This window comes from Lepidochelys kempii, chromosome 3 (genome assembly GCF_965140265.1).
Source record: "Lepidochelys kempii isolate rLepKem1 chromosome 3, rLepKem1.hap2, whole genome shotgun sequence".
Taxonomy (NCBI): domain Eukaryota; kingdom Metazoa; phylum Chordata; order Testudines; family Cheloniidae; genus Lepidochelys; species Lepidochelys kempii.
The window spans coordinates 67,254,483-67,271,354 of NC_133258.1; the positions used below are offsets into that span (position 1 = coordinate 67,254,483).

The 16,872-nt window shown below is 39.6% G+C and overlaps 1 protein-coding gene across 5 annotated transcripts in view; it reads left to right on the forward strand.

The window, feature by feature from the left end:
• CFAP206 (cilia and flagella associated protein 206) overlaps nt 1-11,809 on the forward strand; it is a 32,893-nt gene extending 21,084 nt beyond the window's left edge. For all 5 annotated transcript variants that reach the window (XM_073336630.1, XM_073336625.1, XM_073336627.1 and 2 more), the window contains 4 exons: nt 3,235-3,375; nt 5,003-5,196; nt 6,961-7,104; nt 11,336-11,809. In XM_073336630.1, the coding sequence (XP_073192731.1) occupies nt 3,235-3,375; nt 5,003-5,196; nt 6,961-7,104; nt 11,336-11,566 (710 nt within the window). In that variant the 3' untranslated portion in view covers nt 11,567-11,809. The remainder of the gene's footprint in view (nt 1-3,234; nt 3,376-5,002; nt 5,197-6,960; nt 7,105-11,335) is intronic.
• Nucleotides 11,810-16,872: the final 5,063 nt, after the last annotated feature.

A 16,872-nucleotide genomic window follows, 5' to 3' on the forward strand; every position in this document is an offset into this window, starting at 1 on the left:
AAGAAACTCAACAGCAACAGGAAGATGTAGATTTTATGCAGCAAGAGCAATTCATGAGTACTACAGGTTTGACTGTGACTGACATTGGAATTATGACAAGAGCAATACTGCCCAAATGCAATCTTTTCTTTAAATTAGTTGTTTTGAAATTCCAAATAACATTCCACGAGATGCTGATAATCATGCTTTCTCTACTCGTCTGCTGACAAAAACTCTTCCAAATGGTGAGACCTGCACAAAGAGACTGGTTATGCTGGAGTGAGGAAAAACAATCTCTGTACTGTTCACCCTGCTTCATTTTGAACAAAAGTGCTGCAAATGCATCAGTTCTCTCTGATCAGTCAGGATGGAGAATCAACAGAGGTTGGAGAAAATTGAAAGACCGAATACCATCACATGAGAGTTCAGCGTCACACAAAGAAAACTATGTTACATGGAAATCATCCAGTAGGGCAGCATCAGCTGAAAGTTCAGTTGAGAATTTACTCTTGATTGAACTCTCTACAAAAACTAATAACTGGAAAAAACTTCTTGACCGCATCCTGAATGTCATCCTTTTTCTTTCTGAGCGGGGATTGGCTTTCTTTGGTTCCAGTCAATGTTTTGGTAATCGTGCAAATGGAAACTTTCTAGACATAGTTGAGCTCCTCAGCAAATATGACCTACTTTTATCAGAGCATGTTAAACATGTTCGAGAATCGCAAGAGAGTCAAAAGAGTATGCGAGTCCATTATCTCTCCACACGCATACAAAATGAGTTTATTGAGCGATGTGTGTCATTCGTACAAACACTTTTTGATGAGATTTGAAATGTCAAGTATTTTTCAATCATTGTTGATGCCACTCCAGATTGTTCTCACAAGGAACAGACTACTATGCTTATTCGATATGTTAAGATTGTAGATAGCTCAAAATTTTCATTTGAAGAAAGGTTTATTTTGTTTGATAATTTCACGAGAAAAACTGGAAAAGAAATTGCTGCTCAAGTACTAGCAATTCTAGAAGGTTTTAAGTTAGATTTTCAAGTCTGCATTGGTCAAGCCTATGACAATGGATCTAATATGGTGGGGAAGTACAAAGGTGTACAAGCAGTTCTGCCTGAGCATAATTCAAACTGTATTTTCTCCAGCTGTAGAAACCACACACTAAACCTTTTAGGTGTTGACTGTGCAAGGAGGCAATTACTCCTTGTGCAATCGTGCAAGGAGGCAATTACTTACTTTGGAACTTTTCAGGAAATGTACAATATCTTCAGTAGCAGTCCACAAAGGTGAGAAATTCTGAAGCAATATCTTCCTGTTTCACTGCATGCGATGTTCAAAACTAGATGGTCTGCACGGATTGATGGTGTTCAACCAGTTGCGCAGCATTTGAATTCCGTGACAAAGGCTTTAAATGAGCTTGAATCTCTCAATCTCTCAATCTCACTGCACAGGCTCAAACTGAACTTCAGTCTATTCAGAAGCACATGTCCAAATTTGAATGCATTCTGATATCATCTTTGTGGATGAAGCTACTTACAATGATCCACCAAACTAATCTGGTAATTGAAGCACACAGTGCCACACTTGATGTTGAGAGGGATAATGTTGAAAGTCTTATCAATGACATTCAACAGATTTGTGAACAATGGCATGCGATCCTGACTGAGTCCAAATTAGTAGGACAGAATATTGGCATTTCATCTGAGATCCTCACCAATCGCAACTTACCTACTGAATCTGATGCCAAGCAGCATTATAGGGTCAATGTCTTCCTTGTCTTCATTGACTCTATTCAATCAGGTCTTACATGTCGATTTGAGTCACTGTGACTAATTCGTACCCTTTTGGGATTTCTTTGGCAGTTCAACAGACAGAGTAATGAAGATCTACTTTCTGCAGCTGAACGATTTCAGCAACAGTACAACAAAGAAATCTCAAAAGATCTCAGTGTTGAGGTCATCTTCCTCAAACGAATATATTCCACGAACTTTAAATTGGATTTCAAGCCAAAGGAATTGCTTCAAGAAATACTCGAACTTGGACTCTCTGGGGTGTTTCCTAATATCATAATTGCATTGCGTATTTTTGTGTTTGCCTACATCAGTGGCTCAGGTGAACACACCTTCAACATGTTGAAGCAGGTAAAGAACTATCACCATTCAACTATGGGACAAGAGCGTTTGAATGGGCTCGCCATGCTTAATATCAACTGTGACATTGCACGAAAGCTAGATTTTTCATCAATAATTAGTGCATTTGCACAGAAAAAGGCTAGAAAAGCATTTGTTAAATAAAAAAAATATTCAAATTATGTCTCACTCTTTTCTTTGGTGCCGTATTTTGTTTTCATGTGTCATCATTTTTTATTTTTATTATGGCTAGGGACCTCAAAAGCTGGAAGTAGCCCAGGCCTCTCTGGACCTCTGAGAGGGCCTGAGTATAGGTATGAATTTATATCATAAAGTACAGCTTTACCTATTATTAAAGTATGTATATAAATACATCCAGTTAAAATGCCACATTGATTTTAGAAAAAAGAAAAGGAGTACTTGTGGCACCTTAGAGACTAGCAAATTTATTTGAGCATAAGCTTTCGTGAGCTACAGCTCACTTCATCGTTGTAGCTCACGAAAACTTATGCTCAAATAAATTGGTTAGTCTCTAAGGTGCCACAAGTACTCCTTTTCTTTTTGCGAATACAAACTAACACGGCTACTACTCTGAAACCATTGATTTTAGAAATGCCCTGCACTTTAATAATTCAGGATTCCTTATGTTTTGCTTTGTCTGTTTATGCCTTCTGAAACCTCTGAGATGGAAAAAAAGAACAGTTTAATTCATTAGGGATATTAGGTTATCAGAAATATTTGTTCAGGGAGTTGTCGCTACCAATTAACCAAGTTCTGCTGTAGTGGATTTGAAACAAATGGGTGAGTTTAAAACAATGGCTGAAATTATTAGATTTTACCTTCTGTTTGTGGCCATGTGCTTCCAAGGAAAACCTACACTACTAGAATGCCTGGAGGCAGTCTACCACCAAAAAATAAGTAGGCCATGGTAAACCGGGGCCTGATTTTCAAAAGTGCTAAGTGTTCCCGCTCCTGTGGAAACCAGTGGAGCTGTGGGCGTTCAGCACTTCAGGCCACAATGTGTTAAAGCATGATTTAACTCCCTTTGAGATTCCCATTAAATCACATTTTAGGCATCATGTATTTTATTGTCATCTTTCCTTTGCCAAATTCTCTTTCAGGAATCAAAGTAAATGTTTCTGATTTCAAGGAACAAGAGTGGCTTTTTCCAGAAACCACGTCTAATTTTGATCAGTTGTTAATCCAGTACCGTGGGTTTTGTGCTCACACACTTGCTGAAAAAGATGGCCTCCTCCTCCCAGGTGTGTTCTGTATTATTATTAATATTATTATTTGTATTATTGGTGCCTAGAGTTAGAAGAATTTGTTCTTACTGTAAATATGCATACATTAGCAAAAAAGTACATTTAAAGACATATACTCGTGTGTTTCCTTCTGTGCAAACATGCAAACTAGAATAATTCATTGAACACTTTTGCACTTTATACCTAATGTGTAGTTCTAATAATCTTCTGTGTTTTTGAGTGTGTGTGAAATTATAATTAGTGTTCATATAACCATATGTTCTGGACTTGGCTATGATGTTCATACCTTTCGTCCCAGCAACCTTTCCAGCTCAAATATGTCTCTACCTAAGTTCCCTCTAAGCTGGGCAGCTGTGCGGCCGCACAGCTGGCTATTAAGCACTGTGTAGGCACTCAGGGCTGTGGCAGAGAGAGATGCCTCTCCCTGGACCTGCTGTGGTGCTGCTCCTCTGACCCAGCCCAGCCTTGGACCTGCCGCAGGCAGGGGACAGGTGCCCTTCCCCCAGCCCTGACCCAGCCCAGCCTGGACCTGCTGTGGCTAGGGGACAGGTGCCCCGGCCCCAACCCAGCCCGGCCTGGATCTGCTGCAGCCGGGGGAGAGGTGCCTCTCCCCCCACAAACCCAGGTGCTGCTGTGGGGAGAGAGAACTGGGGGGAGGAGTCCTCTCTCCCCACTGTAACCCCGGGGAGTTCCACTGCACCCCAAACCCCTCATCCCCAGCCCTACCCCAGATCCCACACCACCAGCCGGAGCCCTCACCCCCCCGCATCCCAGCCCTCTGCCGCAGCCCTGAGCCCCTCCCACACTCTGAACCCCTCAGCCCCACCCCACCACATGAATTTTGTTATGTGTATCAATATGGAGGTGATATGTCACACATCACTTCCATATTGGTGGACATAATAAAATTCGTTCCGCACTTGGATGGGAAAAATTAGAGGGAACACAGGTCTCTACCTGCTCATCTTTTTTGGTGATACTTTTTAGTAATCCTGTCATTTCTTTCGGTATAACTGATGGTTTGGTTTTGGTTTTTTTGAGGGCATGGGGGCAAAATACCACTGTTTGTAACAGTAAAAACAAGACTTCTTTAATGGTAGTTCAATTTCCTGACCTACTTAGTATTGTCCTTTGGCATAAAAGAGTAATTAAATTACAATCAATCTTACACAGGAAATTTGCAGGACAGACATTTGCCTATATGTGCAACATAAATGGAAGGGAACATATTTTATATTAACTTGATAGATATGGATGATAAAGTCTGAGTAGTCTTTCTAGTTGTAATTTAAGCATGATCCAGACTATAATAATATCTAGCACTTTTCACCAGTACATTTCAAAGTGCTTTACAAAGGAGATAGATATCCCTCCTGGGGAACTGAGTGTGAGATGGTCATCATCAGTTCTGATGGTTTGTAGAAGCTGACTTTCACTGTATCTGATTCTACTATGTAATGGAGAGGATTTCTTAATTTTGAAAAAGGTTTAGATTGTAGGTTCTGTTACAATTCCAAAAGTGATGGAGTTAGAGCTGGTTGAGGGAAATGTATACTCATAATTATAGGAGCCCTGTGTGTTGAATGATTTATTGGTTCACTCTTGTTTTTGCTTTATTTGTTAGGAAATCCTGCTGTTGGAATTTTGAAACATAAGGAGAAATATTATGCTTTCAGTTCCAAGGAATCAGCATATGTTTTTGCCCAAAACCCAGATACATTCATTCAGTTGATTGGAGAAAAAGCAAAAGAATGTGCTGAACTTATTCAGCTGCTTGAGCTTCATCATCAGTTTGAATCCCTTGCTCCTTATTCACAGGTATTTACCGCTTACATCCCCTGTTGAATAGGTGATGTGACACTGACCTATCTGTCCTTTTGATTCACTGAAGGGTGCTGGGACCTGGTCAAACTGGAATTAGTGGGACATAGAAAAATGTGTTTTATGGAGACAATACTTTGTTTGAGGACATAGGTAATCCCCTACCCAGCAAAGAGAGTATGTGGAGATTCAGCAGATCCTACTCTTTGGTGTATAGATGAGGGGCATCACCTCAGGGAAATTGTTCACCCTTAAATTCTACATGTGGGAGTGGCAGGGCCATGGAAATTCAGTGGTGGCAGCATTCTACCATCTTTGGCCCAGAGAAATTCTGTGGATGATGTTTCCTGTTCTCCCTTTGTAGGAGTAGTTTGTGTAAGGGAGGAGAGGGCCCTGTGTAATTAAGCATTGTAGATAAATATGAGAAGCTTGACTTTATCAGCACAAGTTGGAGACTATTTGTCCATCCCTATATATTGTAATAGGGAAAAAATGTCATTTCGGGAGAGAAATCATAGATTATATTTTTTTAAATTTTAGTGTATGGGTGTTAACATTGGTGTTTTGGACAAATTCCAATTTGGACAACTGTGTTCTGCTTTTTAAATTCCCCCTGCAGTTTCAGTTAGATATTGTATTCTTCATTTAATTGTCCTGTGTATTGTTAAACAGGTGTTAGGATTTATCCCAGAGGTAGCTACTTTTCAGCACCCCCTGCATAAATTTTGTACAGTAACTCCTCACTTAAAGTCGTCCCAGTTAACCTTGTTTCATTGTTATGTTGCTGATCAATTAGAGAACATGCCCTCTGCCTTGGAGCTGCTCCGTGGAGCCTCCTACTTGCTGTGCAGAGGTGGGGGAAAGAGGGGTGCTAATGTCAAGGTGTCCCCTCCCTCTGCTCCTGCCCCACGCTTCTGTCCCCCATCTCCACAGAGCAGTGGGGGGACATGACAGGGCTCAGGACTGAGGGAGCGTGCTGGCAGCAGCTGCTGTCTCAACATGCTGATCTACTTAAAAAGGCAATGTACTTAGAGTTAGGTCAGTATACTTAAAGGGGCAATGCACGTTTCTCTCTTACACACATGGTATGTGTCTCTGCCTCTGTCTGCCATGCTGTCTTCCCTCCCTCTGCCTTGTAGAGTGTGAGGCTACATTAACAATGTGTTAACACTTGAGGGCTCAGCTGAGTGCTAGTTCATCATTTAGCAGTAAGGCATTCTCTGGGAAATATCCCACCCTCTTCCACCCTCTGACTTTGTCACCTCAACCAAGCTTCACAATCATCATTGCTGTGTACAGTATTAAATTGTTTGTTTAAAACTTATACTGTGTATATATATGTGTGTGTGTGTATATATATATATATAGTCTTTTGTGTGGTGAAAAATATTTGCCTGGAACCTACCCCCACCCCCCCATTTACATTAATTCTTATTGGGAAATTGGATTCGCTTAACATCGTTTCACTTAAAGTAGCATTTTTCAGGAACGTAACTACAACATTAAGCGAGGAGTCACTGTATCTTAGTTTAAATCTGTAAAGTATTTTAGTATCCTCTGGAATGACAGATACTATATGAACATAAGATGATTATTAACCACTAATTACTAATAGACTTTTATATTTTGTATTCAAGTCTTTAAAACTTTCAGTATTCTTAGATTCCTGTTCGTTTAAAAAAATACGGTGCTGTGTCTACATGTCATTTTTTCCCCTGTGACTTATGGATTCTCCTACTAAATACCTATATCTTCATCCAGGTCAGAAGTGGAGACAAACGTTCAATAAAACCAATTACCAAATGTGACAGCAGTACTCAGACTGACACCCATATATTGCCTCCAACTATTGTGAAGTCGTATGAGTGGAATGAATGGGAACTGAGGAGAAAAGCCATAAAATTGGTTTGTATCAGTATTATCTGGAAAATTAAGCCTTTCAAAATTTGGCATGTTTGGCAGGAGGTCAAACTAGATTATCATAATTATTATCCCTTCTGGCTTTAAAATCTGTGAAGAGACAAGTTCCTGTAATCATTTTCTATCTGAGCTTATTTCACCATATTTCATATTCCTGTTTCAAAAGCTTTCCCCCACACCAAACTTTTGTTTGTTTTTGATTTGAGCAATATTTTCCTCGCTAGATCCATTGGTTCTAAAATCTCAGGCACTCTTTTAGGTTGTAAGAGCCTTTCAAATAAAAGTGAATTTTTAGGGTGCTACTCTGTACTAAATAGGGTGACCAGACGTCCCGATATTTAGTTCTTGTCCCGCGTCCCAACTGACGCCATTTGTCCCGATATTTTGCTTTGACGGCACTCTGGCTTTTTTTTTTTTTTTTTTGCTTGGGGCGGCAAAAAACCTAGAGCTGGCCCTGGCGGGGGGTGAGCCTGGGCTGCCCCCCCATGTGTCCCAATATTTTGTTGTTGTCATTTGGTCACCCTACTACTAAAACAGCTTAACTAATATAAATAGCGTAACCATTTGGAAGTAATGTGCTATATCTTATTTTTGTAGTACAATGATACAAAAAGGGCTAAGATGATTTTAAAAAAAGTTACAGCAAATGAAGCTGTATACATTAATAAATATAATACCACCAAGTCACAAGAAAAAAAAGTTGGGGTAACTGTAGTAAAGTGTGGGTAAAAACGCCACTAAGAGATTATAAAACTACAGAGAGTGAGTTGAAGAAAATATCGTGCATGGTTGTATAGATGAGAGAATCTGTAATAACGGTCTCTTGTATATGAAAATGTGTATTGAGCTTTTTCTTGCCTTTTGAAGTCTGATTTCAGACATCCAATGAAATGTGTATATTTTATAACACCGAGTTGATATTCTGGCCAATAACAAATTAGCTGACTGCCAGGTTTGCTCACAGCAACATTAACTTACTATCAATTAGGGGGCCTGATCCTGAAATGAGTTTTGCTTGTGTAGACCTATGTGGAAGTCACTGAAGGATTGGGGCCTTAATTTGTTTCATAGTAAATTATTTTTCACTTTGTCCCAACTTCTTCCATGTTGACTCACATCATCCAGTTTGCAATTTTTTTGTGCATATTTTGCAGAGGACCAATTCTGAGATGTAAACTAGCACAGCAACAAAATAAATGCATTTTTTGTTGTATGTAGAATGTTGAGGCAGGTTTTTGAGGTATCGTCACTTAATCTGTAGAAGTATATGGCCTGCTGTTAGAAATTGCAGGTATGTCCTCAATATTTTGGCTGTAAATTAAAAAAAAAAACACCCCGAACAATAAGTACCTTTCAAATAAGATTATTTTTTCTTACAATGTGCACTGCATGCTATGGTTTCAATTGTTATACGATGGTCATACAATGTTGGGGTAATATTTTCATCTTAAATCTGCACAGAAGAGCTCATCTCTGCTATTCTGCTCATTCTACCTACCATGAACTCTGCACATGTCATGTAGGGAGAGCAGACTATCAGAGTAAAGATCCACTTTGCGGAACTGAAAATGGAATTTTATCAATCTTGATTATCCATCAGTTTGTGTAATTGGTTACTGTTCTCCCTCATAGCATTATCCTTGATGGCAACTATAAGACCTTTGTTTCCCAAATTGTATTTTGGGACCTTGGTTTTAAATTGTATTTTAAAATATAGAAAGATCAACTCAAATCCATTAGAGCAGTAGACACAGACACTACCTCCTCATTATATGTTACCCTGTTACCGAGGGTTTTTAGGACCCAAAGCAGTGGTAACTTAATTGTTTTATTTTAGGCAGTGTTAGGAATAAATTATTGGGAACACAGCTGAAAGATTGATCTAAGTAAGCATGCTTTTATTTAAAACCACTATTTATTAGTTTTAAGCACATATAAACATAAGCAATAGGTTTAGAACATTTAAAAAAATTATTTAAAATTCGAGATGGTGTTGAGTAATTAGTAGCAGGTCAGCGATGGCTGGTTGCTTTTTTGCCAAGAGTAAGGTGTTAGGAAAAAGTTTTTCAGGATAGCTTTAGAGAACAGTTTTAAAGTACATTTTTCATTTAATTTTCTTATCATTAATTGTTATCAAATATATAGCTTATTATGACTTTTATTGGGTTGGTTTTTAAAATTTAATAAATTATTAATAAAATATTTTAATACTTTTAGTTATAAAAAGTTTTTGTATTAAACACACTTAAACTTATGGTTTTTAATTAGTTATTTATTTTTAGTTTTATAATTGGTTGGGGTTTTTTTAATTTTGATTAGCAGAAACTGCAAGTCTGCAGCTAGTATTTGATTTTGCCTTCAAAAGTCCTGCTTGTTCAAAATAACCCTTAACTATGTGGTGTTTTATTTTATTAATTTGTGGTGGCTGAGTGCACACAATATGGCTAGTTAGTTTGATCAAATTCTGGAGTAACATACCCTTTAATTCAAGGGTAATACTCCCCTCCTTAAAGGTTGTATATTTTTAATATTAAGACATATACATATGTGTAATAAGTTTAGTGGGTTACTCGTGAAGGCTGAGCATTAGGCTCAAGGCTTTTAACTGAGACTGAGCAAGAATTTTCTCGCTGGCACTTTTAGATTTTATCCCTGATTTTGTCTTGTTAAAGACCATGAACTTATTTTTGGGGAGTATCTGTGGTCTACAGAACCACTGGCTTTGCAATCAATTGATTTTTTTTTTTTTAATTCAGCACATCAGTGCTAGGAATATAACAACCAAAGCCACCTGAAACATTAGAATTACCACAATTGGATGTAAGGCCAGATTAAGAATCCCGGTTGCCAATTAAATTTATTTTAATGGGTACAGGCATTGCATTAGAGTATAAGGTATATTTTTTATTTAATTGTCTGTATTTTAATTTATGCATTTGAAATTTAAAATTACATTTTAATAGCCACAATTTGATAAAAACATTTATTTTTATGGTAATTATAGATTATATTGTGCACATAATTAATTGTGAGCACAGGACATTAACTTTTAAGACATATATAACTAGTACCCACATAAACAATTACAGATTTATGTGCAAAGGGATTTATGGCAAAATGGCATTTTCTGTGTTATTTTTAAATATATATGTTGTTGCCATAAAGCATTTTTGGTACATTTATATTTAATTTTAGGTTTTTTAAACAGGTTTTTAATTTTATTGTTTTTTATATGGGGGCTTTTTATGGCCCATATTTTATAATTTATGGGTTTTATTAATATTGAAGCCTACAGCCATAATAGGAAAATTTTATTTTATATTTGACATTAATAAAATAAATGTAGTAATTTTTAAAAAATGTTTGATTAGAAGTAAAATGTATCATTATTATTTTATTGACATTAATAAAATAAATGTAGTAATTTTTTAAAAAATGTTTGATTATAAGTAAAATGTATCATTATTTTATTTATTTATTTATTTATTAGGATTGCAAATTATTTTTAGTTTGGGTGGAACTTTTTAAAATAATACTTTTAATTTTTAATGGGAGTATATCATACCATTTCACATTTATTTTTTACCATTTTGATCATTTACATTTGCATACATGCCAGAGCCAAGGAAACATTACTTGAGGGCACCAACAGCCTGCAGGAGGTGGAGGTGGTCCTTTTGGGGGGATTGCTTAATTCCAAAATAACAACCCATGTTATGGTTTGTTTCATACAGTCCAACAATAACAAATTTATGCCATGTGATTTATATTCTTTTACATCAATACTAATATTAAAAGTTCATTGGAAGGAGGAACAAACTGACAGTTGATTTTAAATACCTGGCTCTACAGTATGAAGAACTCACAAAAAGCTTTTTAGTAGCCTTTTCCACAAAGGTTGCCACAGGAGATTGGTGCTAAAATGACATATTCCACAGTTATGGATTTGTAAAACTTGGGGGCCATACATGTAAAAGAGAAAAATATGCATCATTGTAATCTATAATACTTCCATTTCAGAGAAAAATTATATTTAAGAATAAAATCTCATAGACATTAAGGTCAGAAGGGACCATTATGATCATCTAGTCTGACCTCCTGCACAATGCAGGCCACAGAATCTCACCCACCCACTCCTGTAATAAACCTCTCACCTATGTCTGAGCGATTGAAGTCCTCAAATCATGGTTTATTCTGATTTTGTTTTCATATTTAGGCTAATTTGCGTAGGAAATTAACTCACTCAGTGCAGACTAATCTCAGTCATATGAGAAGAGATAACTCCACCCAAGTGTATCTGCTAAAGGATTTTGGCACACAGACTAGACTTGACAATTCTAGCAACGTACCCAGGCCACAGATTTTCCTGGCAGGTCTCCGAGGAGGATCAACCCCAACTACATGTATGGTCAAAGTGAACTTAACCAGAGCAGTTGATGAAACCTAAATGAAGTTTAAAAGGAGATATACTAAAGTGTAGTACATGTTTTTTTTAAAAATCCAAATAGATTTCTGAAGTAATGTATAGTAAGCTGAATTCTATGTCCATTGATTCAAAGAGCTGTTGTTATACTTCATGGTTTCTGTTAGGAGCAGCTAAATGGCATTAAGTGATAATGATTATAAAAAGCCTGAAACATCCAATTTAAAAAAAGTAGAATCCAGGCTTGGCTGTAAATTCTGAATTAAACTGGCATTTCTATGGAAGTGTGCGTTTTTGGAATCCTTTAATGTTTTAATACCCTGAGTGCACATCATAACACTACCCTTAAGAGCCTGGTCTTTGAACTTTGATTATATTGTAAGAAGAATACCTGTTATGAGTTAGAGAGATCAAGAGCTAGATTCACAAAGGGACTTAGGTGTTGCAACATTATGCCTGGGTGCTTTGTTGCCGAGTGGAATTCTCAGCTCTGAGTTAGATGTCTGCCTGATGTCAGGTGTTGTATGGGGAGAGTTAGGTGCCAAAGGAAGAGATTTTCAGAAGCCAGCAAGCTGAGCCATCTAAATTAGCCAGAAGTGAAATGCAGAAGGAAGAGAGAGGGTGTAGGTCCAGATTCTCAGAGGTATTTAGTCCCTTATTAACTCCCATTGATAAGGGCCTTAGGTTCTGGACTGAAGTACCTCCCTCTACCCTGGATTCTCAGCCATGATCTTTGGAATTGGGCAACTAAGCCAGATCAGTCCTTTTTCACGAAAAATGAAAGAGAGAGATGCCGCTGTTCCATGATAGTCCAGTGGTTAGGGCACTGATCTGGGAGACTCAGATTCAAATCCTTCCTTTGCCTGATTTGGAGCAGGAATTTGAATCAAGCTGGCCCAGGTGAGTGCCCTAACTACCAGGCTATTGGGTATTCTGGGCTGAGCCGCTCTTCAGCTCTTCTGATGAAGCTTTTTCACTTTGTATAAATAATTCGGTATTCACTGGGCTAGAGCGAGAGACTGACTCTATCACCCAGTTGTTAGGGCACTCACCTGGGATGTCAGAGAATGAAATTCAAATCTGTGCTCCAAATTGGGCAGAGTGGGGATTTAAACCTGCATCTTCCACATCCCTGGTGAGTGCCCTCACCATTGGGCTATTGGGTATTCTGGGAGACACTTTCTCTCTTGCTGGCTTTTTTGTATGTGCTGGGCCCACACCTACAGGATTGGGGAACATGGGCAGAGGAAGGTCTAGTTTGAGAATCTTGCTTTGGGCCACCAAAGCTTTCTCTTGCACTAGGGTTCCAAGATGCTCAATAGCAGTGAGGTGGTGTCAGGACATAGGTGGTTTTGTGCATGCCCACTGTCATAAATTTAGGTGCCATAGAGATTTAGGTGCCTGTCGGATTAGGTGGCAGTTGAGCAGTGGTATTGAGAATGTCAGTGGTGTCTAAATGGTAGATTTAGGTGACTAAAGAGGCAGATAGTGCCTCAGAGCCTTTGTGAATCTGACCCCAATCCTCTAATTTTTGTTCAAACAAAACTCTCATTGACATGAAGTAATATTAACTAGAGGAAAATCTCCTGAACCGTTTTTCTATAATCTTCCCTTTCTTGGTAGAATCACTGAGAATGAAATGATAAATTGGCTCCAGCAGTACCAGATCAGCCAGTGTGCTTGACTCTTCCTAATCAAACTTTCTCCTCGGCATTTTCCCACTAGAATAATCCACAGAACCATAGTTAACAGAGACTCAGATGTGGTGGTGTTCTCCCTGACAGCTATTACACCAGTTTTATAGGAATTCTAGCTTTCTAAGAGTTTTCTGTATTCAGTGACTAAATAGTAGTGAGCACACTAAAAATGACAAGTAGATAGTTGTAGACTTCATTGTAGCCTTGCAAAATTCTACTTTCCTGGTAACTTTTTGTTTTTTTACATCCAAGTAAAATATCTGTTGGGTTTTTTTTTTTTTCCCATCATGGTTAGGGCAGGCTAGTAAAGTATGTGCCTGGCAAATCAAATGCTCCTCATAATTTTACAATTGAATGAAAGTTTGTCTTTAATGTATGAGTCAAGATGCAACAACATCTTAACAATATATAAGGATGAAGAAACAGAAAAACACTTTTCAAGAATGTTGGGGCTGATCGATGTTTAACTCTTGTAAAATGTGTTGGGGTATTTGATTGTACAAAACCATGCTAAGTTTTTCTCTATCCTTTTGTTCATGTGCTGCATTCAGCTCCATCTTCAATGCTGGGCCATATAGGGAATAATCTTTTTAGAAATGTGTGATGCTGGCAGACCAGGTGCCAGCTCATGCCAAGGCCCCTAGGTCTCAAATGAACACTGACAAATGTATAGACTTTACGAAATGCTTGTAGGATGCTGCATGTATTAATCTCACTTATAATATTTGTATTCCATTTTATAACGTTATATTGAGTGCTTGCATTGTAACCCACTGTAACTGTGTAACTCACCAAACAGGAAAGAAGCATTAATTAATGTAAAATGCTGGCTTTCTACAGAAGGTGTTAGGTCCTGCCCACCAAATAAGCCAGTGCTTCTCAAACTTTTGTACTGGTGACCCCTTTCACATAGCAAGCCTCTCAGGGCGACCCCTCCAATAAATTAAAAACCCTTTTTTATATATTTAACACAACTATAAATGCTGGAGGCAAAGTGGGGTTTGGGGTGGAGGCTGACAGCTCGTGACCCCACAGGTATGACCTCGTGACCCTCTGAGGGGTCCCGACCTCCAATTTGAGAACCCCTGAAGTAAGCCATTGTGAAACATCAAAGAACAAAGACTTTGCATTCTTGTACCTCCCCATCCCCACCCCCATGAAGAGGAGACCTGCATACGAACTCATGCCATGAGTTTGAACTCTGGGAGCATAGGGGTCAACTAAAAAATTAGTGGGTGCTTAGCACTCACCAGCAGCCACCTTCCCCCTCCTGCCCACTGGTGGCTCCACCGATCAACACTTCCCCCTCCCTCCCAGCGCCTCCCGCCCACCACGATCAGCTGTTCCATAGTGTGCAGGAGAAGCTGGGGAGGGACAGGGAGGAGTGGGGAAGGGGCACGCTCGGGGGAGGGGCAGAACTGGGCAGGAAGGGACGGGGGTGGGGGCTTGGGGCGGGAAGAGGCAGGGTGGGGGTGGGACTTGGGGAAAGGGGTCAGGTGGAGGTGGGGCCTGGGGTTTAGTGGGGAGTTGAGCACCCCGTGGGCCTGGAAGAAGCCTGTGCCTTTGTCTGGAAGGAAGGGCATAAAAATCCCTGATAAGAAGAAACTGGATCTCTATGCTGCTTGGACTTTGGGAGGGCAAGATTTCTAAGCATAAGGAAGGGATCCCCATCTGCTTTGCCTGGGTTAGCCATAGCAAACAGAGCTTGTATATTACAGCAGCTTCTATTATCTTTTGGAGCCAAAGACAATAACTCATTTGTGTGTGTATGTTAATTGTTTTATCTTTGCAAATAGCTATAATTTTTTGGTCTTATTTAACAATTCTTTAGTCAGTTTATTATAAGATTGCCTGCAAGTGTTGTCTTTAGTATAAGATCTACAGTGCAACTGACCTGTGGTAAGTAGGCTGACCATCCGTCCCCGTTTTGGCCAGGACAGTCCTTTTTTTAACTCCTGTCCTGGCCGTCCCGACTTTTTTTGGCAAAAATGGGCATTTGTCCCATTTGCTTTTGCCAACTTGATCAGTTGAGAGGAGCAAAGAAGACAAATGCCCACTTTTATCAAAAAAGTGGGGTGCGGAGGAATGTGTGGGGAGTGAGCAGTAATGTCAGCCCCACAGAGCAGGGGAGGCAGTGCTCGGGTGGGGAGCAGGCAAGGCATGGGTAAGCAGTGACGCCAACCTTAGCCTTGCACGGGCAGGGTCAGGCAGGCCTTGGGCAAGCAGCGTAGCCAGCCCTGCGCGGAGGGCAAGACTCGGACAAGCGGCTAGGGCCAGCCCCACATGGGGAGGGTGGAAGGGCTCAGGTTAGTCCCACGCAGTGTCACGTTTTCCCTTTGGGAAATATGGTCACCCTCGGGGTAAATGACTGGTCTTTTGGGATTGGGAGTAACCTGAATATTGTGATTTTTGGCGTAAGGGACCGTCTATCAGAAAGGCAAGCTAAGGGGACTGTCTGTGACTCCACAGTTAGGCTGCTGTAGTGCCTGAAGAGTTTACATTTAATACTTGGTTGGTGAAGTCTAAGTATAGAACTCACAACCAGTTTGGGGTGCGTGCCCTGCTTCTTGACAGTCTGCCCTGAGGATGGCACTCATGCTCTTGAGCCAGTCCAGAAAGCTTGACATAATGACTTGGAGGGACTCAAATAGCAGGGCCTAAGAGGGCTCCTTAGTGTCCTTAAGATACAAGGTAATTAACTAGGCTGTTGCCACACAGACAATGGTTGCACTTAAAACTCATATTAACTCTCTTTCCACTTAACTAGGTTGAAAGTTAGATTAAAGATACCTTGCCTACATTTTTAAAGAAGAATGGGGCAAATCCATGTGAGGCACTTCCAAAAAAAAAAGAAAACGAAAAAACTGCCTGAGGGTGGAATAGTTTATGAATATATTCTCTCCTCCCTATAGAGGAGGTAACCTCTTTTCTTGCAGCCCCAAACCTCTTTTAGCCAGCACCATAGTGTGCTTGTCTAGGGCAGCCTGTGTGTGTTGCTTCTTTCTCTGTATGTTCCCAGGTGTGCTTCTCCTTCTCCCCCACAAATTTAGCCAAAACAATACCCAGTGAAGCCCTCCGCCCAGTTAGCTCAAATCCTGTGTGGACTTGCATATGCCTTTGTTTTAAGTAGGGACTGCCATAAAGGAGATTAACGGTTTCTATTTTAAATGAAAGACGGCGGTTCCACCCACCAGCATCAATAATGTTTTTCCCAACTCACAACACTATATAGTTTATTTTTCTTTCATCTGCACAATGGTAAATTATCTGGGTCCTAATTTTCAGGGTGCTGAGCACCTGCAGCTCTCATTAACTTTAATTGATGTTCAGCATCTCTGAAAACCAGCCACCTAATGCCTACATAGTCTGCAATTTTTATTTTAGTACTCAGTAACACTGCAGTAAAGAGACAGTAGCAAATGAACAGGCACAAGAAGGGCCAAGGCTAGAAGAACATGGTAAATAAGTAGATTATAACGGTCAGGTTTACCTCAGGTGGTGTTTATGTATTAAAATGTCAGCCTCCAATTAACTCTCCTCTCACCTCCACAGCTGATAGAGGTGTAGCGATTTCTGACTTCTTAGTCCAACAGTCCCCAAACTTCTGAGGGTCGTGCCCCCACCCTTACTCCT